The 25,654-nt window shown below is 37.1% G+C and overlaps 1 protein-coding gene across 1 annotated transcript in view; it reads right to left on the bottom strand.

The window, feature by feature from the left end:
* LOC108682440 overlaps positions 1 to 14,297 on the bottom strand; it is a 55,145-nt gene extending 40,848 nt beyond the window's left edge. Inside the window, exon 1 of the mRNA XM_018171599.2 lies at positions 13,883 to 14,297. Coding sequence (XP_018027088.2) covers positions 13,883 to 13,898 — 16 coding nt within the window. The 5' untranslated portion in view covers positions 13,899 to 14,297. The remainder of the gene's footprint in view (positions 1 to 13,882) is intronic.
* Between the last annotated feature and the right edge of the window lie 11,357 nt (positions 14,298 to 25,654).

Here is a 25,654-nt window from a genome sequence, read left to right as displayed (position 1 = left end):
TGTCATCACAATATCAAGCCGTTTAATCTCAAAATCATTGTGACCTGAAGATTTAATGAAAAAACTTGTAGGCCCTTAATGCAAAACTGAACGTTCATTTGTTGCTTCTTTTGCCAATTAACAGCTTACATATTAGTTATGTATGTTTTGATGAGGATTTGATGGTTTTATGTTAGATGAGGGTTTTTCTCTTGGAGCTACAAGCATTAATTTTTCACTGTCACGTACTTATAAAGTATTTGTCTCCTTTTGCACCCCATAATCATATTTTCATGCTTTCAAGCAGCTTGTGGTTTTTAAATATAGGAAAATAAATTCAAGTGTTTTAGTCCTATTATTAATGAAATTACTACCTAACTATTACGCAAGCTCCAAAAATTGGCAATTCTCATTTTATTCCATCGTATGACTTAACAAACGTACGCGAGTACATACATCGACGCCATTCCATGAGTGGGTGATGGTTCGTTCAAATACCAGCGTCTGACATAAGACAGCCTCACCAACTGCTCTTTTTGGGTTTGTTACATGGTCATGGTTCGTTCAAATACCAGCGTCCGACATAAGACAGCCTCACCAACTTGCTCTTTTTGGGTTTGTTACATGGTCATGGTTCGTTCAAATACCAGCGTCCGACATAAGACAGCCTCACCAACAGCTCTTTTTGGGTTCGTTACATGGTCATGGTTCGCTCAAATACCAGCGTCTGACATAAGACAGCCTCACCAATTGCTCTTTTTGGGTTTGTTACATGGTCATGGTTCGCTCAAATACCAGCGTCCGACATAAGACAGCCTCACCAATTGCTCTTTTTGGGTTTGTTACATGGTCATGGTTCGCTCAAATACCAGCGTCTGACATAATACAGCCTCACCAATTGCTTTTTTGGGGTTTGTTACGCAGATTCGGCCCATCAGGCAATCAACTCCGGCAATAAACTCCTAATTTCCAGCCGAATTTGGAGTTTATCAGGTAGGTAGGTAGCCGATTTGCACCTGATTCGCCTCAAAGCCGAGTCGATGGAACCCGGGGCGACCCAGAATGGAATCCGAATTTCGACTGGGTAAGGACCCAAATATTTGGACTGAAAAAGACAAATGTTATATATAAGTTTGCCACATAATTTGATTTTTCTGTAAAATTGAATAGACTAGTCATTTAAGTGTTTAAATCACAAGTCTCGAATTAATTTCGCACTTCCAAAGTGTAAGGTTATGCTGCTTTCGTACGCGATTGGCAAGCGGTTTATCGTTTATAAATGGTCGTTCGGGTGGCGTGTTGAGCTGGTAGACTCAATACCGAGTCCCAATACTCGCTATAACCACGGCTTTAATGGCACATAAAGCGAGCTGTCCCAACTGCTCTGTATCGCCCCAGAAATCGTCTCCAGGCTGCCTCCAAGGAGCCTCCATTACTCTTAAATTACGATGCCGGGCGCTGCGAAGAAATGAAACACTTTCACTCACGGACATAAAAGTGTCACAGGCGCGCTAATAGAAGGCGCGTCAAAGAACTCGTCGTGCCCCAAAAGATTATCACCGGTAATTAACTGCAAAGAAAATGCAATTTTTTGTCAGTACAGTGAGGTAAAAATTTATTCCAACGAAGGCGAAGATACGAGTAAGATCTTCACTTGAGAGAAATTGTTCAATTGTTGTTTTTGAATTCAGGCCAGGTTTTAAAACAGGCCATAGACAAGAGATTGAAGGTTCTATTCAATAAATTGACTATATTTTCAACGTTCATCTCAGTTTTAAGCAAATATTTTGTTATTTTTACTAAATTCATTTATTAACTTTTTGGGAAAGATTAAATCTATCATGAGAAATTTTTGAAGTAATTTTTAGCGTGTATAGTCCATTCTCCTAGAATTTCGATAGGAAAACCTGTATGGTGGCTGCAAAATTGGATATATTGCTGGTCAGCCTTCCTTTCGTTCCATGTTCGTGTTGCTGCATAATTTTTCTAGGGCCTTTCATTGTCTTCTGGCCATAAAATACACTAAAACTAAAAAATTGAGCGTGCCCAGAAGTGTATTGAATTTTTTAGGCTAGAGGAAATAGTCATACATTTAAAATTGCTATTTCTGTTAGATTTTCTCAATAGAACAGCAACGCATCAAATATATGCAAATAGGCGAGGCGGGAATGCAAAAATTTCACAGAAGAGATCTCTCGAAAAATTTCTAGCGAATGTAGGATTCATCATACTGAAATTTAATCTCAGTGTGGCACTACTCTATCTCTCTCACTGCGAAACGCATCACACTGAAATTTCATTTCAAAAAAATATCCGTCTCTGAGAAATATTTATAATATTTCTTGCTTCCTGTTAATTCAGATACGCGTGAAAATTTTTCACGTATTGCGGAGACCTATCCGCTAGAATCATTTGTAGAAGGCCATAGTGCATAAATGATACCATAACATCCATTCTTATTACTTCCAATCCTAAAACGTGTTCCAATGTATGATTCATTTTTTCACAGGACTTCCGTAATTTCACACACTGCAAGAGCTTATCTTGAGCGCTCTAACACTTAAGTAATTCCAAAGCCACCATAACTTTAATGATTATTAATGTTGGCATCGTCATGTTCCGGTCGGCACGATGCCTATCCTGCGTACAGTTGCTTTATGGACGCACAACAGCACCCTCGAGGACGATAAAAGCCGGAATGCCGCAATGAAGAAATTCATCTGTCATGCCACGGCTCTAAACAGCCATAAAATAGCGCTGCATCTTTAATACGGAACGTCGCTCTACGTTGCACAGCCTCATACGCGGGTGATCGCTGACATACCACAGACGTCTTCCGTGTATTGCAAATGACGATATTGCGTCTATCCAATGACTCCATCTCACTCCGCATTGTCATGCATTCCGTGTTCCTGAACAAACGCCTGGGTGAAAGTTTATGTTTCTTGATATAGAGTAGAACTGGTAATTATTAGATAGATGCTCCTCGGTATTAATTTCAGAAGAAAAAAAATTACCATTACTCATAATATGTGTGAAATATTTTTAGTCCGAACCATATTGGTAGGGAGCATACATAAAGTATGCCTTCCTGTTTTTAAAAATAATTTTAGTTCAAATCATGAAAGGCCTATTCGTGGTAAATGAATTTGTTCGTATGAATTTTATACATTCGTTGGTCTTCCTCTCTATTTCTACCTAATTAAGACCTAATGCTATTCTGATCATTATTAAGAGTTTATTGCCTCTTCTCAAATTATACATAAGGCGTGCAAATAACATAATGAAACATAAATTTATATCTCTATTTTTCAAGTTGTGGCAGTACACTATCTGGTCACTTGACAAATGAGCGTGGAATTAAATTTGAGTTAATATGTTTTATTTTGAATGCAGCCCTAACTCGTGATGTTCACGAAGCTGGTTAGCTAATTTTTACACAGTTTTGGATCATATTTTTACTTTGTTTGTAAACACACATCTAGCAAGCACGTCATAGCAAAATTATTTTATATTTCATTTAAACATATAAGTCACATTTGTATTTTTTCAAGTTTTTTTTAGCTCTATCTGGAGACATTAAGAAGCCCATCGACACATTGTGTTCACGTGGCATGTAGCTGGGACAACTGTGCATGTTTAGTACAGTCCCCCTTGCCCACCGGTCGCCTTAAGTTACCATGTAAAATGCAGCACCGGATATTGTTGATGGTGCGGTAAACCTTGCTGCCGGAGACCTCACTCGACTCACCGAGCGCAATTTACGCTTTCCCTTTACCACGTTTTACTGATTTTCACTTTCTGAGCTGTTAGACTGTAAGGTACCAATCAAACCCAGTTTAGGCAAGGGGCTTTATGGACTAGTTTCCAGTGCTCCTATAAGAATAAATAAGAAAATAAGACTCACCGAGCAGTGCAAGTCCGGTGACCTGATCGACGCAACACGTTTCGGATTTTTTTGCCTCTGCTCCTGTTAGACGATGTTATATGAATCATAGTGAGAAATGTTTTAGATAGGCATGGGCAAAATTTAGGCAATTTTATTCTGTGAATCTACCGGATGCAGCTATTTAAGATTTCACAAGTGCATTTGTGTTTACTTGTGGTGCTCATGGCTTCAGTTATGATACGTAATTATCTTCTAGTTATATGTGCATACTATTACTTTTATGGTGTGCCATTGGTAATCATTAACTTCATAATTCATTTGGATAGCATTGTGCCAAGTCATTCAACACGAATAAAGAGCTTATTGCACCAATGACTTACCACTCATTTTTCAGCAGGATTATACACTAAGAAAGACTGTCGATTCTTCACCCGCGAAATAAAATGACTACCTCATTGTAATGGATGTTCTTCGAGGATATGATAATAAAGGGCCATTAATCATTCAGTACGCGTATTGCCTCGTAAATTTCAAGCCATCGTGAAGCTCTGGTTTTAATCTTCGCTCTCCCGACTAAAGCGATATTGTGTTCATAATCCTCAAATATTTCACAACACCGTCACTGACCATCAACTGTCAATAAGATGTCTATCGTAAAGCCTTTGCTGTCCACGTATATGGTGTTAATTGACGAATAAACGCCCGGCTGAACAAAGTTTCATAACTTCAAAAAATCAGCATTGTTGTAAAGTGTAAAATTTAAAGCCTCTTTTGAACGGAGGCGCTGCACAACATCTGGCATCACAGCAACACATTGGACCCCGAGTGGCAGCCACTGATATTTCGACTAAAATTTTCCTATTGTGATACATTTTTAAAATTAGGACTTATGAATAATCAAGCAACGTTCAGTGCATTTATTTTTCGTTGTCCCCAAATTCACAGCATATGAAAGAAAGTGTAATTGCAAGCAAATAAAGGTCAAAAATCATAAGGCGTTTATTAAATATACGAATAATTTTGATTACGACTCAAATATTTGCAGTCAATTTCATTCTTCAGAGAATGTCATTGACACATGAATGTAATGCGATGTAATACCATATTAATTTAATCAATATATTTTACTCTAAATGCGCATTAATTGAAAAATTATAATTTTACTGAGCAAATTGGTCGTGATCCTTTTTAAGCAGAACATGTAATTGTTGAGAGCTAGTTTTAAAATTCTACGATTCGTGATAAATTGAAAGAGAACTAAAACGTAAAACTCATCACATACATTTTATTCAAACACGTATAAGATTGACGAAAAATGTATAAGCAATAAATACGCCACAAAATTTGCCGTATCTTTAAATGAAACGTGTCGGAGTAAGTTTCCATTGTCATTATGCATATTATAGAACATAGATCCAATCAGTTAGTTTAATAAAAACTCAAAAAGCAAATGAAAAAACCTAAGTTGAATAATGAAATACTAAGCAAAAAAAACGGCAAAACTTATCTATTCACAGCTTCAAGTGGACATGAGCTAAAGGCTGCAGTCAAACTAGGCCTCAGCAAAATAGACATAGATTCCAAAATTTGTGAATCGAAAGCGCCAGAAGTGGAAGCTAAAATTTTGAAGTCACTGTCGGATTTTGTGTATATATGTATTACAAAATTTTAGAATTGACGGTAGATTTGGACTCTGAAATGTTTTCAATTAATATAGGGCGAATTTTTATAACTTTCTTCCTTCTGAATTTCAGTTTAATCTATGAATAATGAAATCTAGTGACATTGACATTATAATATGATTGTGTAATTCCCATTATCAATTCATGCACTCATCCGTGCGCTACACGTAATCTATACACCCGAACAATGTGAAAGAATGTCAACGCGATCTGTAAATTTTCGCAATCTAGAACTGCGAGCTAATTTTATGGTTTTTCTCTTCCATTGACAGGGGAATCGATAAAAAAATGACAAATAAATATTATAGCAAACTCCTCAATAATTTGAATAAAGCTAATTAAGTAAATAAATTTATCTATCTCTAAAAATTAATTAATGGGCTCAATACCGTGCTATTGATTATTTTTCTTCGAGTGTCCCATGAAACACAAAAAGCCTGCAAATTAAAATCGTCACTTAAACTTTCTTTGTAAACGATGAAATTCAATAAAAATGGACATAACAAAACTCCCCCAACTTTGTTATGGAGCAATAGAGGAGATTTACATGCTATCATTTCATTACAAGCTACATTGAAAACATAGGATGAGAACAGTCGACGCATGCGCTGTTTATCCCGCCATAATGAGCTAATAACGCTGAATGCTTCAGGTTAACGAGAGGGTGGCTGCTTGAGTCTCATTAGCGTACAGGAGACTTAATGAGCCTGCCAAGTAACCCACACATTAAAGCTTATTGGAATTACCTTCTGGAATTAATGACTTCTCTCTTCGAAGGGAAAATTCTGAACGCATTGAACCGAATTTACTGCAGTCTATCTCAACAAAACATATAGTTTACGAAGCATAAACTGAGTTTCTACCGAGTTCATCCAAACATAGAGGGATATGAAATCATTGGAAATATTTTTATTCGAGTTCAGAAAAAGCAGCTTTGATTATGCTTTTCATAAGTTTGCAGTAAACAATATCATTGCAGAATAAAATAGCGTATGTTGATTTTATTCATTATTCAAAGTAAGTAAGAGTCCATAATACTTTTCACTACTTCCGAAAATCTAAAACTACCAGACTTTATGTCTAAAAAACTGGTATCTATCGAGAAACATCGTTACAATTTCGTTTCCGAGCAGTTAATAGCAGGATTATTCAAACCTTTTTTCTGCATACATCTTTGACAACATTTCTTAAGCGCATAGTTTGATCAGTTAATTTTTTTAGAAAATTATTATGAACTCTCTAAGGCACGAAGATGAGTCCTTTTGACATTTTTTTATCGTTTGCTAATTATAAATACCCTCCATTAATCTATCTTCAAATTAACTTCCTTGGCTGCCTTGTGTAGGCAGGACTGATGCGAGGGAGTAAAATTTTCGGGTCTACATATATATCTAAGCCTAACATTTACATTATTTGTAAATATTCGGGATAATATCGTCATATCTGAACCTTTTATGACAATTTACTGCACATCCGCGCCTATACCTTCAAAAAAAGTTAAGAGATCGTAAGTTCATTAGCCAATTATTGACGGCCTTTCAAGCAAAATCCCCCAATCATAGACAAGAAAATAGAGCGTAAGTACTTACGTTCACTTAGCGAGATTTGAAAGTATAGCCCCTGGACCAGAAGGATTACGCTTGAAACGGTCAAACTGGCCTCTATCAGAAGTTGTGCACCAGTTGACCGCTGACATCCATGAGCCAACCGCTTGTCTCTCGTATCTCGGGTCCATTATTGTCTAAATTGATGAATAGCTTCAACGTTCCCACTGTTTAAATAATCTTGTGACATCTTTAAAAAACATAACTCAGTACTCACTGCAGTGAGTGACAGAGAGCGCATTTTCTCGTCGACGAAAACTTGAGGTCACGGACAGACGGACGGACATGGCGAGCACAATAGGGCATTTTTCCATATATGAAAAAATGCGCTAAAAAGCTGCGACTGCCCGTTGATCACGTAACAGTATTACGCCGGAGAAATGACATCAAAGGCTTGCCTGTTGCAAGGAGTTAATACGCGAATGAAATTCCGTGCATCGAATTTAAGTTTGCTTACAGTCACCGGTAAAAACTAACGACTGCACTGAGATTAAACAGAACACAATAAATCATCAGCAGCCTTATTGAACAGCTTCAATGAAATCTGGTATTTTCAGCCATGAGTCCGGCAAAACGTCAAATATTTTGCACAACAAATTGAATTTAAAATTTAAAAATAGTAATTTGTTGCACTTAGTATTTATCAAAAAGTTTTGCTGAATTGTTGTCCGATTCAAATCCAGAATACTTAACTAAAAAACTGAAGGTCGATAAACAATCAGCTTTCATTTTCTTTCCCTTACCTCGATACGCTGTAGAGGGTATAAATATAGCTTAAATTAATGATCTTTGATAAAAGCTTTTAAAAAACAACATAAAAATCACTTTTAAAATACAATATAAAATCATCGAACTCAACTTCCCGCTAAAACAATGGCACTGCATGGATGAGATGGCGTCCCGTGCCAAGCGTGTTGAGGCGTGTTGAGGCGTGTTGAGGCGTGTTGAGGCGTGTTTCCCATTGTTTGCCTCGCTTGACGATGACAAGCGAGGCTAGGAAATGCTTTGTTGACAAGGATCAGATCGTTAATTTTGCACAACGCTGTTAGTAAGATTTGAGCTTAAGAAAACATTACGACGCAACGTGTTGTGTTCCGAGGAACCCTTTGTTTGAGGAGCACCCACAGCTTTATTGAGGGAACAGCCAAGCGTTATGAAGACGAGCTAAAACAACACCCTCTAGTGTAGTGATGTTGCTTCACCGACTTATTTCACTCATGTTCATTTATCTTCCTCACGCGAGTACTGATTGCCAGTTGTATCGTCTTTATCAAATTCGGGCATGTATTAATAACCAATCTAGAATTATTCCAGCACGTATACATGAAGGACCTATACACATTGTTCTCTTGTGCATTTCTGAAGGCTATTTTAGTTTAAGATTCATAAGTATTAGTTCAGACCCCTGAAAAAAAATTATCACCAGAAATTGTGACCACTTTTAAGCGTCATGCGAGTTCATAAGCAAAACGTTCACGAGAGGACTTCTCACATTCAACCCCAACGCTTAACAATGTCCTTAAAGTCATGTTACAACTTCAGTTCCAGAAAAGATTTTATCACTCGGGACTTGAAATGCCTCTGCTCCTCATTGTTAAGTTTTACTTTGAAAGCTCAGTGTAAATTGAATGGGACTTTGCCGTTGAAGCCTTGTCTTGTACCACGCTTCTGCTTTGACAGCTTTCAGCAAGGTTCTGTGCAGCACAAAAACCGACTGCCGTTTTCTGCATTAGCTGTAATATGGGTTCCTTCTAGAAGTGAAACCTCTAAAAGGGTCCAAATTAACATTTTGAACACTACCCTAGAGGCTTTAGATAAAACTCTGATCCCTTTTAGGAGCCGTTTTACCAGCAGGATGCCCAGCAACGTTCTTTGATGAACTTTCCTCGGATGCAGCCCTGGTGATACCGAGGCCATGTGCTGCCTTAAACCAAAATTGGAGCAAGCAGACAACTGGAATTGCAGCTACCTTTTTGCTAAACTTGAAATTTATTCTGTAAAACCATGTCATCTCTCCTCTGCCTGGCTATAAACATAGCGTTCAATGAGTGTGAAAGCATTTTCCAAAAGCTAATTTAAAGGAACTCGCGTGATAAAATGAGCCAATGTGTTCTTCAAGACATAAAATGGATGCTTTATTGCTACCCCAAACTTTTTTCTTTTCTCTTGATCAAGATACACAAGAAAGGTTTTCCAGCAGCTTTACTTTTATGTTTACAGCAGCAAATACTTTTTATGTTAATCTAAAACTTGAAATTTAGCGGGACCATGCAAAGAATTCAGTAGCGGGGACACCATAAGGACGTTTAGTATTCTAGCGAGAGTTGCTCTCATAGCGGTCATGCACGGACGGCACAGCTCAACATTGGCGGCAGCAAAACAACGAACCTTCGACAGTCCTCGAAATATCTCGTCGCTCGCGCTTGCTTTTGTTCCGTGGATACCGACAATATCTCAGTGATGTCTAGGACGGGGCCTGGCCTGGATGTAAATAATTCTATGAAGGAGACTCGTACGAGAAGCGAAATATAACTTTACCAACATTCCTCAGGCGTGCGTGTCGCAAGCCATGTTCAATTATTGTATTCATCGCGACTCGCATTCTCTCGTCATTCTCTGACGTGACCGGAAAATCAACATCCACGGTAACGGAAACCAATATTGTGACGCCTCACTTTACCATGACTCTTTTTTTAATGCCCTTCTGTCGGACAGCCGCTCATTTTAGCGGACGCTTCCTCACCCTATCATATTGGCCACATCAACTCCCGGGCTTATTGCAACTTCGAGAAAATTTAAAAGCTTTTAAATTTCCACCGGCGGACTAAGGTGCCATTTTCATCGGAAGGCTCACTGCCTTTTTGAGTCGCTTAATAAGGAGCCCGAGGCTCCATAAAAACTTTGGTAAATGGGCAGTAAATAATATTGGACAAATTCTACTAAGTCGTTAGCTCCATTTACAACTCGTAAGTTTATGTTTAAATGTCGTTGTTCAAAAGTAAAAAGTTGATGAGCCTGATGTTTAATGCAGCCAAAAAACAATTGAATGTAAGTTTTCTTGCATTGTGTTACTGCTGGACGACGCCCGTACCTATTGAACCCGTACCTACTGAACTCCTAACGAAAACTTATTGAGCATTTATATGGCAGCAGTTTTTCAATGAATTTATTGAGAGACTTTCAATGTATGTATTTGCTTATTTTTGAAAGTATTATCTCTCCTTTATCAATTATCTGAAAAATATGAAGTGAGTTTTGATCCTTTAGCTACTTTGGACTTTCGATGGAGTGGGTGCAAAAAATTAAGTCATTCACAGAAATAACTTATTCAACTTAGGGCTCAACTATTAGAGGAGCTGTCAGAAATATTTGAATGAATCAAAGCTAAAACTTATGAACATTGATTTAAGTGTAAAAATCTACGTGTTTATTGGAACATTCCACTCGAGTTCCCATTATGATTGACCTTAAATCAAAATTACATCATGAACAGAATTGTCCATGTTCAAGGGAAATATTTGTTGAACCGTCTTTTTCATTGCCGCATGTTGATGACCACCTTCCACGCAGCGTCTCTGCCGAACATGAATGCAGATTCAACTTGAGCAGCACAACGCCAAAAAGAATTCCCTGTCCGATGTGCCAAAGTTCTCTCAGCGATACGAGATTTCCATTTGCGAAACATGATTAGGAGGAATTTGCTGAGATTCTCGATTAGCGCCGTTGTTTGAGTGTCAAGCTATCACACGATCGCTCGAACTATCGCAGTTCGTGGAACTTCTTGGCGCGACTCGCACTAATTGCCCAGTTAAGACCAGACTACGACCATGAAGGAGGAGATGCCTTTGTTCTGCTCAAGTTCTTGAGAAGTTCTCAAGATCTGCTTATTCTAGACACCTGGGCCCACGATCCAGATAAGAGCCCGAACATCCGCCATGCGATGCGCATTATTGCATATCGCGTGCATCTTCAGTGTGAAGATTACCTTCTCGGAAGTTTGGAATTACTTTTATTTTGCAAAGAACAGTTGCTGATAGATTTTCATTTCAAATCGTGTACATGATATTACTTATTTCATAATACCGATATATAACTTGAATATAACAATTTTTGCAGGAATTTAGTCGATTAAAACGATTTTCAGGCGAGTTAATTGTCATCAAATGTTTTGCACAAATTTAGGAAAATTCAAATATTTAAACCATGCATGGCGTTTTTCGTAATTTTATTCGCACGTCATAAAGCATTTACACCGCAATTCCATTTCCAAACCTTTTAAATAATAATATTCAGTCCAAGCAATATCGAAAACAGGAATTTCAACATTAAACATTTGCTCCTCTCGCCTGAAACGGAAATGCCCCGCGAGTGATGAAGCCATCGACCTCATCTACACGCCGTCGGGCGCTGTTGCTTACACGCGCTACGCTAATTAATAAATTAATAACGTTGGCAGCTCCTGACACGACAGGGTCATATTGTAAATTGTAGGAATTTCTCGTGCTTCTTTGCCCTAAAGCCTATAATGGATTTTTGAAGTATTCTTTTCCTTTTATTAATTTAAACTGCGATAAAATTATTTGAATCCGAATTCTATAAACACTTCAAAATTAAACGCGGTAATTTAAACTTTGAATTGCATTTTATATTCGAGGAGTCATTCCACGTTTAGTCATTCCACGTTTTTTTCCCTGGCTAAAATAAATTTGCAAGCATCGATGCTTTCGCGAAATGATTTTTTTACTTCAAATGTTAAAGAGGAAGGAAATCTTGAGGAACCCATCACTCCACCGAGACTTATAGCGCTCCAATTAAGGATGTACTCCTAACAGCTTCACTCCACCAAAACCATGAGAATGTAGCCTCAGCTCAATTTTTTATGTTATACACTTTATAAAGTAATTCTTCGACACATTTCGGTGCGTAGTGCAATTTATTTATTTTAAAAAGCGCTCTGGCAGTATCAATGTTTTCTTTATTCGGCATTTAACCTCTCGACAGATTAGCATTTATGAAAAACCAACTGGACAATCAGCGTTGTAAGAAAAGACGCCTGAGAATCAAAATCAATAATTAAATTTTATTTCCTCTTTTTGTAATCATTCCACAATTCATCCCTTAAATTATGTCTAGCATTTCAGCACATCAATAGAGTTGTCCACAAAATACCATGATTTTTACAATAGCAAACTCTTGCATTATTCGAATATCCAGGCTTGCTCGTGTAGGCGCCAATTCATTCCTTGCTCTGACAGAAGTTGCGTGCGTGGGCCGCGTAAGTGGATTACTGCGACATTATAGCTCTTGATACATCAAGTACAATTATGCGCTGTTGAGAAGAAAACCTTTCATTTCAAACAAAATATATTTATATCGCAGTCAAGTCACATGTCTTAAATATTCAATACCTTCAACAAAATTAATTATGGTTTCCGATAGGACAGCAGGCTTTTCTCGCTCTCACTGAAAATTTTTATCGCTACGTGTCCTTATTGTACTAATATCATCACTCGGAAGCAGATGATGAGTTTATTGCGCATGAAAATTTCTTTAAATACCGTTTTTTACTCTCACTGCTCTCTGTCAAATTCTAATTCACTCAGAAAGGCTAACGAAATTCTTGGTGCAATTGAATTTCACTACCAAGTTACTGACAATTAATTCTAATCGTGTAATCGTGGAGTCCAAAATTTTTGTTATTAAAAATTCCGCATTACTAGAAAACTCAAACAGAAGTTTTTTGCAGCCTGCCTGCATATTTAAACCTTCGTTTGCAGCGAACCGCATCTCTGCAATGATTATCACCGTGAAAATAGGTGCGTATACAGCACACATTACGGAAGTTGGTATGCCACGTTTATTTAGTCTAGTCTGCCATTTATTTGCAAGTCATCAAAATACTATTCAACTGGTTGACAAATAATCTCATAGTCACCACCGTCGTGTGGTTAAGTCATCAGATTATTCAAGTTTTACTAAACTACAAATCGAACCATTTTTTCTGTTCATCAATCGTCCTTACATTTACAACACTAATCATCTATTGTCCTTATTTACAACACTTCTCTTTTCACTTCTTGTTTGTCTGTCTGTCTGCTACAAATCTTATAATCGATATTTAACACACTTCTAGCTGTCCCAATCTATCTGAAATTTTGCAGACTTGCGTAAAGTCGGAGACAATGCATGAATCAATTAACAGAATAAATAATTTTGAAAATTTTATTTATTTTATGTATTAAAATAATTAAAAATTAATTATTTTAATATTCGAAATCAAAATTAGAAATTCATTGTACATGTTTTCCATTGGAGACACTGGATTTTTTAGATGGGTTGTCTTTAAAAAGTAATTTTTAAACGTATATTATTTTTAACGTTATTCCGAGACATTCTTTTTTAAATCCTGTAATTTTTTTCGAGAGATCTCTCATCTCGTCCCGTAGTCCCGGATCATTTCGAGAAAACTATTCGAGATTATTTGTAGAAAATATATTACGTTTAAAATAGAAAGAACTCGTAAATAAAAACGCTGGTGAAACATCCATTTCATAGTATTGAGATCTTTTCAAGATCCTAATTAAGAATATTTAAAACGTTATATTCGAGACCCCGTAAAAAAATAGTAAACAGAGTGATTAGTTGACAGTAATCGGTCATCACAAGATTTAAGGAATCTTATTCGAAGCCTCGCCGTACTATATGAAGAATTCACAATCTCCTCTCACCTCCACTCGAGGCCATAACCCGGAAAGATGTTGGCTTCAAATTCCAATTATTTCTTCATTACAATTGGACTTTCTTCTTCGGTTAATATTTCTTCTTCGTTTGTGCGATCTATCAAGAGAGAAACTGTTTCAACTCATATTGGGATAATTTGCATAAATAGTTAGTTCGTATTCAAACCATCGGCTTTTGTTTTTGTGGCAGTTCAAGGAATCTTCTAATTAAAGAAAAAATTTAGAATGGTAGTTGAATTTCAGATCGAATTTTAAGTTTCTCAGGTCCATACGACCTACACGTATACAGTATACTTTAGTCTTAAATAAATCATCGGTAGAGCTCAATTGGGTGTGTATAAAATTTTATATCCTTCAATTTATGCAAACTATGTTCAAAAGATAATATTATTTAAGCATAAATGACCCAATAACAATCATCGCTAAATTTTTTAATTACAATTTTTGAACTTTCACTCCAACACCAGTGAAAGGGCAGCAAGGTTATCAAATTCCCGCCAGCGCGACAGCTAGAAAAATCTGCGGAGCGACCCGCCCTCTTCCACCGACCACAAGCTTTGCACTGAACGCAGAGGCCCTTTTTGACCAGAACCTCCGAACGAGCGCTCAGTTTTGGCCTTCGTTTCACTTGTGCTTCCATAGTTTCATCTTATGTCCACCTCTGAATGCACCTATTTAAATATTTACGCATGAAAGAGGGACGAGGTTCAATTACTCTGACTGCCGTTGTTAGTGCCACCAGATGCAGTGCACCTTATGTATTGTTTGCTTTTTTGTTCGATACATGCTGTGGGTGGAAAGCATCTTTCGGGAAAAATAAATGTGACTTCCAGGCAAGTCAAGAATAAAGATTCCCATATATACAGATTAATGAATGTTGAAGTTTTACTTTTGGGTGTAGATATTGTATACTTAAAATTATGAGCTATAAAAGCCTAGCTGTCGCCGTGGTGATTACTTCGATCCTAATTATATGAGTCGTGTAAGTTTACGCGAATGACAGGCGCGTGCGAAATATGGTCGCCGTATCTTTGCACGGATTCAACGCTAATATGTGCAAAAATCCTAATAATATTAATAATATTTGCTAATAAGGGCAAACTAGAATTACTATGTAAACCGTTCATTTTTCATTCAAAATATATTTTCTACTTGAGCTGTGGTATAAACACAGTTACACATCCCATAGCAGAACTCTTCCATTGAGATTTGTTTTTCCATAATTTTTTCTTTTCATGGACAGAATTCTCAATCGGCACGCACGGCTAGCGTTCACGTGCCTCATTTCGACTCGTTTGCTTTGAATGCGAAGTGAAAAGTTTGGTCACGAAGGTTCACATAACTCGTTACGAGACGACTGCATGGCACTGCATGGGACTGCATGACACTGCATTGTTCTTTATATGCCAGATGAGAGAAATAACCTCGGTAGCAATGATAAATGTGCTCACTAACCTTTGCTTCAAGAAAGTGTGTAGGGGTATTTCAGAAAACTATTCTTGTCAGCATGAAGCTATATTAAATAATAAATATTCTTCATCTTCTTGCGGGAACGAAATAATTATTTGCGTGATAGAACAATTACTTTATGGTTGAAATAATTGAATGCACAACGGGTTCATATTTTTATGGCACAGTTCATTCCATCATTACATTATCGTATCGTTAAATGCGCTTATAATAAATCTATTTAGCTGTGATATTTACAATGTCCGTACGTCGCTCATGAATGAATAAAATAAGGCCCAATGCGCCACCATGTTGTCCCACAGGGACCAAGGCTATATAATGGAGCACTTTATGGCCAGATGCGGTTCTACATTGACAGAAGCTTCGTATAATGCGGTTCCGTGCGGTCAAATAGAGACCGAGGCGTCCGAAGCAGTCATAAGACTGACCCATCGAAGAATTACGTTACATTGTGACTCAATTGTCGCCTGTGCTGGCGATTCAATCAAGCGCGGCAGCGGCAAAGTTTCGCAGGAATGAAATGATCTTTTGTAATTGCCTTACCAACTCCCTCGGCTCTAACTTCCAAATAACGGGCTATTTTTCCATCAAATCACCGATATATTTTGGAACTTTTCTCCACATTAAGAATGGCCGAATAGGCTAGAGAAGACTGGTCGCTGATATTTAATCAATCCAGAAAGCAATTTAATGATCTCTGTTTTCCAATTGGTACTTTCAAATTAGTTACCTGTTGTTCGGGTCATCAAGCCACTGGAAGATAAACTATACAGGTTTAACCTGTGTGTTTGGTTATTTTAATGATTCCTGATAACTTGCTAGCTTGGTCAACCTGCCACACCGAATTTACCTTTTACTTGTCACACAAACCCTACCAAGCAGCTACGGATCAACCTGGCAGTCTTTATTGAAGAAATTGTCGAGGCATTTCGAATAAGAAACACCGATTATTATCTTATGAGACGTTTGATTATTGAAAATAAGCCTGGTATATTTATTAATTTTGTATGGATGAAGCTTTAAATTACAGCTTCATGTTCTTAGCTTCCTTATTTATTTTTGTCCAAATGAGTTGTCACGCGTTGTTTAAGTCATCTGCTTTCAACCAACTTTGCATGCTGGGCAGTATAAGTAGACACATACACTGATACGGTATCTAAAAAATAAAGCAAAACTACAATCGTTTTTTTCACTATGATAAATTCTTAATTTCTGAAGCACTGTGAGAAATACTAAATTTCTCACCGAAAATTTCCTAAAATTCAGCGCTGAATAATCTTCCAAGATAATGGAGAGAATGTCAATTTGTTTATTTATGGCGCATAATGCGGTTGTCTCTTGTCCAGCTGTGCGGACAACTCAATGTTGGTACTGGGCGAACAAGCTCTAAAGGTTCATTTTTATTTTGTCCGGAGCCGTGGCCGGTCCAATCGATCTTACGTAATGAACTTCAATATACATTGATCTATGTTATCTACGAATCAGTAACCACAGCAGCGCCAAATTCATCGGTTAGCCTATTAGGCAACTCTAAAATTCTGCCCATAAACTGTTTCTCCATCCTTTGTTTTACGTGAATTTCGTGTCAATTTTCCCTTTTTTAGGTCGCAAAGACTCTATGCCAAATTTGCTTCTGTGGGAAGTTGGACTTTAGCGTAAGATTACATCTTTTGAGATTCGGTTGCACTAAATTTAATATAATCAAGTTTGTACAATACATTAAATTAAAGCTCGGCAGGTCCCAGTAGATTATTCAAGTATCTATTTAAATTCGTTCAATTATCTCAGAACAATACTCGGATTTATATAGAATTTATTCAAATTTATATCAATTTTATATTTAAATATATATTCAGACATTGGAGTGGTGCAATCCGATTAGGCTGTTAAAATTTTACTGTTGCTATTCTAGTTTAAGTTTTTTACCTGATTTACCTGATTTCGAACGCTGTTGAACTTTTTACTATTCCTATTTTATTTCTCGGTCCAACTTCCTACTCCTCAAAGCGATTTCCTCTAAATTTCCAAATTATTTTTTTCAAACCGGAAGTACAGTCACTGGTCGTTAGAAACCTCAGGTTAGTTGTTGCATTATGGAGAATCTTTATTATGACAAAGGTGAAATTGAAAGGTGGGACATGATTGGCTTGCGGTTTAGTGGTTATTTTCTTATTTTCTGCAGCATCGACTTTCAAACGCCTCAGCGGTAACTTCATTTTCTTATCTTTCATCGTTATGCCATGCCAACGTCATGATCATTCTCGACCAACCCTGAGCCAACAGAAACCCTACATCCTTCCTGCCTGCAGCTGTAACGCATTTGACGCCATGGTGCTTGGATTCTTCTTATTCTTTAATATTCTTTAATAAACCATTATTCTTTAATAAACCAATCTAATTTGATGCAACAACAGAGGAGGAGCAGATTGCAAGATTTTAATAAAGATTGAAAATTAATTAAGTTTACTGTAAATCTTTCAAGCTTAGCTTTATATGATCATATCTTTGCGGATTGGTCATTGCCGTTCTCGTCGAAGTTTCCTCTTAAACTGATTGACTTGAAATAAAATATTAAAGAACTTTGATTGTGTAAATAGTTTACAGATCATTGCGGTGTCTGTGTGTATTTAATAACGATAACGAGCCCTTTTCTATGTAAAATGCAAATTCGTATTGCGAATACATTGTTATTGACGGAACTCGTTCATCTGAAGGTCGCATTTGTGCCGTTCCCCGCATTTGTAGGGAGAGTCGATGGCTCAAATAGGCTCATTTATTCCGTAATTTGAGGCAAAGATTCTTTGTAAGTTCAGGCTTCGTTATGCCTTCATTCTAAAACCCTCCTGGACTGAAAGGGCTCATTTGTTTCAGACAGAAACCTCCTACCGCCAGCTACCCGATTTCTGTTTTTTCAACCATCAAAGTGAGTCATCATTGTTTGATCTGAGTCAGAACAAACGCTCATCAGCAATATCAGATTTAACTCTGACTTGAATGTGATTTTCTCTGAATGCTGACTAGCAGAATTACGGGGAACTTCAATTAATCAACGCGTGAATGCTATTCAAACATCATAAATTAATCGTGATATCCCCTTGTGCAAATCTGTACATTTCAACGAGTTTTAATTTTGGTTGTCAATATATAATTATTCACTCAGCTAATATAATTATTGTTTTAGTGGGTAAACTTCGCTAAATAATTATCACACCAACTATTTAAATCAATATCTACTTTGATGTAGTATTTTCAATCAAATTTTACCCTTAAGTCCTCAACCGTACTCTGAGTGCGCAGATTCAGGCGTCGCGCGGAACTTTTCCCGTATTTTGAGTTTTTGGTGTGGAAAATACTGAGCTTCAATGAACGCCACTTCAAAGCTTTTCCACTTGCGCAGGTCACTCCAGCTGTGGCTTGTTAATATCGCCCAGGATTAAAACGAACGTGCCAAAAATGTTGGCACGGACCTATTGCTGCCGCACGGGCGATCGCAAAATTGTAAAGATTCGGCGTTCAAGTTCTGCGCACGCCTTTGTGTGAGATCGGTGGATTGATAGCAATTGATTATGAGAAACGCAAGGATCGATGTTCGGCAGTAAATATTATAGAAATAACTATCATATTTACATCTGAGATGAAGCGAACATTCGATATAAATTTTTGGATCCGTTGCTACATTTGCCTTGAATGAATATACATATTAATAAGTGCAGTTAGGAGATGATGATATATGTAATATATACTACGTAAGTATATCATCATATATAAGTGACGCTATACGAATAACAATTGTTTTGAAGTACTAATTTGTGCCACGATTACTGTAATTCTCGATTTACATGAGATAATAACATTTTTAATAATCTCTCAAAATCATCCGTATAATATAATGTCCTTAATGTAGATTTGTATATTGTAAAAAAGTTTCGCTGAACTTCAAGACATCGAATACCAAACTATGATATTATTAATAGTTGTCAATATGTGAAATTTTTAGATAGATTTTATCAAGTCGTAATTACTTTTCATCCAAATTTATATAACAAAGCTGTAAAATGAATTTTAATTCCATTGAATTGAAAATGAAAATGAATTTTAATTCCATTGAATTCTTTTAATTGCATTGAAAATTTTCAAAATCGCAGATTCAAAATTTTCAAAGTACAGTAGATTTTGTGGTTCAGTTTGCCTGCCTAATTTCCTGGACGTGACTGTTTTTAAATACTGTGTTCTTTAATCACATAAACTGTCTCCAAACCGACATAAATTTCGTAGAAACTCCACGGACTCTGTTCAAAACATTTAATTATCCCGTCTGTTGGATTACTGAGCTCGGACCGAGATCCAATCTAACCCCGGAGCGTCAGGCTCCGACTTCCGATTAATTAGTTACATAAAATAGAAAGAAGGCTCGTCTCTATGCTAAATTATGTAAGGCGTTAGTTTCCGTGACTAAACAACGGATTAAAAAATGTTATGAATATTTATGTCTTGCATGTTATTTCGTATAGCTTGAGTGTCGTTTTAAATCATAAAAGATGCAATTTAATAAATTATACTGAATTTCATGAGCTATCTATTAAGAGAATGAACTCAACTCAGCATTTAATTCCAATGTCTGCCACGCTTCCATGCATGCACCAAAGGAATGACCATTCGTTGTCTTTCGTAATTCTAGGAAGAAGGTTTCAACAACAACAACCGTGAGCAAAACATCGCGTGTCTTGTACCAGTAGAACAGTCCAGGACCAATACAAAGCCAGTCTAGAGGTGCGCGTGGCAGGAGTCCACTGGATTGCAATTCGTGCGACTAATTCAGCACCAGACTCGCCTTCCTTGCTTTACAATTTTGATGGCAAATTCCGAGCTTCAACACCACAATACCTAATAATCTTCAGCCCTTTTTCATAGGAAATTAGTTACTCTGAAATTCTGTTACTTTGCCGAATCCCATCTGCTTGCAATCTCGTTCTAGTAATTAGTAATATTCTGGTTTTCATGCAAGAAAATACCTTTGCAATACCGTATTACCGTATTATTGCAATACCTCTTGCAATACCGTATTATTGTTACTAATTAATTATTTTGCAGATATTAAAGATTTGATATCAAATCTCTTCAATTCCTTTTAGTCAAACGCAAATCTTACGCTATTTACGACACAAAATATCCAAAATCAGAGATTAAAAATGTTTAAAATATTTTTTGCTCATTTTCAATGATTATTTGATCGTTTGGCCACCCTTAAGTGGAGGCAACTTTTTAGCGTATTTTCTTATTTATGGAAAAAATGCACTATTGTGCTCGCCATGTCTGTCTGTCTGTCTGTCTGTCCGTCTGTCCGTCCGTCTGTCCGTGACCTCAAGTTTTCGTTAACGAGAAAAGACGCTCTCTGTCACTCACTGCAGTGAGTACTGAGTTATATTTTTTCACATCAACGGACTTCTCGTCAATACTTGCTGCTCTTTTCCGTCATCAGGCGATGTACCAAAACTTTTCTCCACATTTCATGAGATCGAAGTATTTATTTGCAAGAATTGCGAAAAATCCTTTCGTTCAAAAAAAATTGACGTCTTCTCTAAACCTCATTGGATAGTGTTCCTATATTTTAAGGTTTTGCCCGTGCTACAGCCGCATGGATCTAGCGTTTGCGTCATTGTCGTGACAATGGAGAACAAAAACCAAGTTGAATCTTCAGTCACGCGGTAATAAAGATTACGAAGCTCAGGAAAATCTATTAGTCAAATGAAACAGATGTCCGACACGAAGGTAAAAATTATAAATTTGATTAGTTTGCGATAAATTTTAAATGCTGTGATGTTGATGTCAAATAAAATCATCAATCTTCCCTCAATAATATCGTCCCTGAAACTCTGCATAATGAACATCGAGTAAATGTACGCCGTGTAATTATATATACTTCTTTGAACGAATGAATAATTTATTTCATTTGAATAGATGTGAAAAGAATAGTCGTCTTTGACGTTCAAACATGAACTTATATTGTAATAAAATTTTTGAAAAGACCTCACGTAAAAAATTTAACTTTCCTAGTATTTTTTCGCGGGATTTTTCGGCATCATCTTCCAAAAAAAACATTACCGTTTATTTGAAGAGAGTGGATTCCTGGAATCTAATTCCAGACAATCCACATCATTCCTGCTTTGGGAATTAATTTGCATTAAGAAGACTCTTGGAAGCGGAGTCCGAGCACCGCAAATTTGTTCTTGTTTTTCCTGCGAAATGGAAGAACAAGTCAGAGTAATTCCCTGCGTTCCGGTCCGGGCCTCCTAAATTCTTGCTGCTTCATTCGACGTTCCAGAACATCTTTCCGTCCTAATGATGGTAAACGTTGTCATGAGATGAGAAGTAGTGATAAATTTTAATAGTTGCACCAGAATAATATAATAATGACGACAAAGCGTTACGGTCCATTGTGTTGTTCAGTCATTTAGAAAATTGCGCACAGACTTTGATGTCGCTAATTCCCAAGCAATAATTCGGAAGAAGCTCTTTTGATTTACATTTTGGCGTTGTTTTTTTTTTTCGTTGTGTTGGTTTAGCCAAAGTAGTAATTAAGGTTTATATGGGATCCAGGCCATCGCATAGACAAGGCTCTAAAGTTTTAAAGCTACAAGACCATTGTTGCGGCAATGCAAAATCAACTAGCACTTAGTAGCAAAGAAAATGAAACAAAACCACACGGCATTTTTCAGAGAATATATCTTTAGGTTTCTTATAGATTTATTTTATAAGAAGCTTTTTCTTAAATTAATTGCCTTTAGTTCTTATCAACTTCGACATGTAAATAAATATCTCTGTATGCTTGGGATTTTTTTCTTTTATGCGAAAAGACTGGCTTTAATACCTTTTTAGTCTATTCTATATATATATATAGTAGTGCCAATTGATTGCAATTGTATTTTATTATTTACGAAACGATGATGGAGCTGGACTCCTAAACGTTTTCTAAGAAGGTACGCTGAATTTTGGTCGCAATATTAGCTTTCAATGATTTAAATCAACAACGCTTGCAACACTTCAGGGAATAGGCCGACTGCACTTAATACAAAGACGCAGGAGAACATACCTGTACTTCATTAGGAATACAAATATTATCCTTTGTGGACCGGCCTTAATCAAGAAGTGACACACACTATAGGAGCCGCAAGTTAGACCAGATTTGGGATAACTTAACCAAACCTCACAAGCACCAATATAACCCTCCACTGAAGTGACTTTGCTTCTGTTCTGTAACGTACACTAAACAATTCATGTTTTAAATGTAATAAGAGGTGTTGTGGTTAGCATAACTTACATAATTCATAGCATTACGATGTTAACGGTCACGTCAGCTGTACTGATTTCTCGTCGTACTGACAATAAATTGATCAAGATGATCCTGACAGTTTAGTTAACTAGGCTGATACGTGGCAGCTGCTGTTTAATGCTGACAAGTGTAGAGTTCTTCATCTCGGGAAGAACAATGAACAGCAAGATTACAGTATGAGAAGACATGGTTGCAACGAGAGAGTAATGATTGAAAAGTCTAGTGTGGAAAAATAGATTTGAAAAGGACAGAAATTTAATAGAGAATGTTCAAAGACGTGCAACAAGGATAATTCCAGGCTTGAAGGGCAAGTCCTATGAAGAAAGATTGAAGATTATGAAGCTTCCAAGCCTCAGTTATCGACCTCTGCGTGGGGACCTCATTGAAGTATACAAGTACACTCATGGTTTATACAAGGTCCCCGAAGGATTACTAGAATTTGAAACAATAACCAACACCAGGGGCCACGGCTATAAACTAAAAAACTTCTCCACGCGACAAAATTTCTTCTCGCTTCGAATCACCGACATGTGGAACAGCCTCCCCGATTACGTCGTTGGCGCTCCGAGTATGAACGCGTTCAAGAACAGACTAGATAAAGCTATGGAAAAATATATGTTCAGATTTGAAATGCCTAGCACCATATCGAACCCGGTTGAAGTCAAGTAGATATTTCAAACTATATCGTCAGTCCTGAAAAGATCCGGTCAAATGACACGATTTTTGATCTTCTATGAACAAGGCACGAAAAGTAAAAGAACCGGCGACAGGCCACATTAGGCCTGCAATTCAGCGCCAACATCGCTATGTTATGTAATGTTAAGTTCCGCTGACATCGCTCTTAAAAATTTTGAACTTTGTCATTCTTATACATCGTTCTTCTTACGAGCTCTGAAGCTGTTTAGTCAGCTCAAGTTTCTTGCTATTCCAACTAAATTCCGGTTATGAGTTTTATTCATAATTTTCTTCTAATTATGGAGGAACACTTGTAATAGTTTTAAAAGAAATTACTAAAATCAATTTTTTGTTTCTTCTACAAGTTTTCTTCATTTCGAATGAATTTTATATTTTTCCAAACAATCGTGGAAATGTTTTTAGCCTTTCCAGTGTTTCTTTGCATTTCCTACAGATTTTTAGATTAGGATACCATTCCGGTAGTCGCTTTACGCTTAAGCACTTGTAACTTACGAAGCTTGCGCTTGTAACTTACGAAGCTTGCGCTTGTAACTTACGAAGCTTGCGCTTGTAACTTACGATGCTTGCGCTTGTAACTTGCCAGCTTTTAGAAGTCGCTGCCAAGATCCGTCGAACGGTGAGAGGCTTCGAGAGGCTACATGGCACTTTCTCAGCAGCTCCTTGTCTCGGATATCCCTTGAAAATACCGCTAAATTTTGTTGACTTATATCATCTTCAACTAAACTAATTTTTAGTTTATTCGAATTAACTGCTTCGAAATGAGGGCTGGGGAGACCGAGGTGGAGGAGGTGGAGAACTTCACATATCTGGGTGCCAACGTTACTAAGAATGATGGAAGCATAACAGATGTGAAGAAGCGAGTGCCAATGGCAAACGCGCAGTTCAAAAGGCAAACAAACGTGCGGCAGGCTGACAAAATCAGCAGAAAGACTAAAACCTCCCTGTTCAAGAGCTCGGTCCTTTCAGTTTTGTTAAACGAGACCTGGAAACTAACCAAGGGAAAAGAGAGAAAACTTGATATCATCCAGACCAAATGCTTACGGAAGATTTTCAAGATTCGAAGGCAGCAACACATCTCAAACAAGTCAGTTCTTGATACGACAGAGGTGGAGAAAATCAGTGAGGTGGTAAGGAGACGGAGGTGGAACTGGGTGGCATCAAATTAAAATCAACAAAATTTAAATGAACGTAAACGTCCTGTACGTGGATCCATCTCTTACATTACTGAGATTATCAGTTCACGATCGAACCCATTTCAACTTCACTGCGTTTCTTCCTGCGTTTAAAATTGATTACAACCTATCATAGGCCCAAGTGTCCGACACTTTCCAGTATATCATTTTCTTTCGGTTCTACTAACAAATAATGACTGTCACTAGCCAAAATACACTAACGTTGAAAACGTTTCTTGCGCGAAGCCAATTGTTTTCTTTATATTTCCATGACTGAATTCGCAAATATTGAATCGGCATTTACTTTCAGTTTTTTTATTTTTATAGGTAGATTTAAAAAAATGTAACTCAGTACTCACTGCAGTGAGTGACAGAGAGCGCATTTTCTGGTCGACGAAAACGTGAAGTCACGGACAGACAGACGGACGGACAGACGGACATGGCGAGCACAACATAGCGCCTTTTTTCATAAATGAGAAAATGCGCTAATAATCTTTTGAATATGAAACGCATTTTCAACAGTTATAGGAAGTATTTAGGTAATATTCGATAGTCATTTGAAAACAGGTTCTAATTAAGGGAAGGATCAGACTCCAAAATGACCTAAAACGTGCAAAAAATGCTAAAATTTGCTCATTTCATTCTCTGTATGTTTCCATATAACTCCAAGAACCAAGGCTGAAAAATTTAGAAAAATCAAGTCTCATGTGAAACTTGCAACAGCATCAAGTCTTGCCGAGTAAGCGTCTTTTGGATGACACGCACCTATATATTTCCACGTCGCTGTTCCAACTTACTTAAATTGCAAATTTTTCGTAGCAAAAATTTTTTCATTGCGCGCGATACTTGCAAAATTTTTCTTGTCGAAGTCCCACTAACTTACTTCCATGTAGAATTTATAAAGTTTTAGACCAAAGGTTTAAGTACAGGGTGACACAAAAAAAACAGAGCTCACTAAAAGTCTTATAACTCCTGAAATTTTATTCAGTTTGAAACAAAAATTCTATGGAATTATGTACAACCTATGTAGCCAACATCTGCAAAATCTCAATTCTATACCACAAAAACTCTTTGTTCTACAGCCGCTCAAAG

This window comes from Hyalella azteca, unplaced genomic scaffold, assembly GCF_000764305.2.
Source record: "Hyalella azteca isolate HAZT.00-mixed unplaced genomic scaffold, Hazt_2.0.2 contig5407, whole genome shotgun sequence".
In the NCBI taxonomy this organism is placed as follows: Eukaryota; Metazoa; Arthropoda; class Malacostraca; order Amphipoda; family Hyalellidae; genus Hyalella; species Hyalella azteca.
Note: the sequence above shows the minus strand (reverse complement) of the source record. Positions and strands in the feature narration are given on the sequence as shown.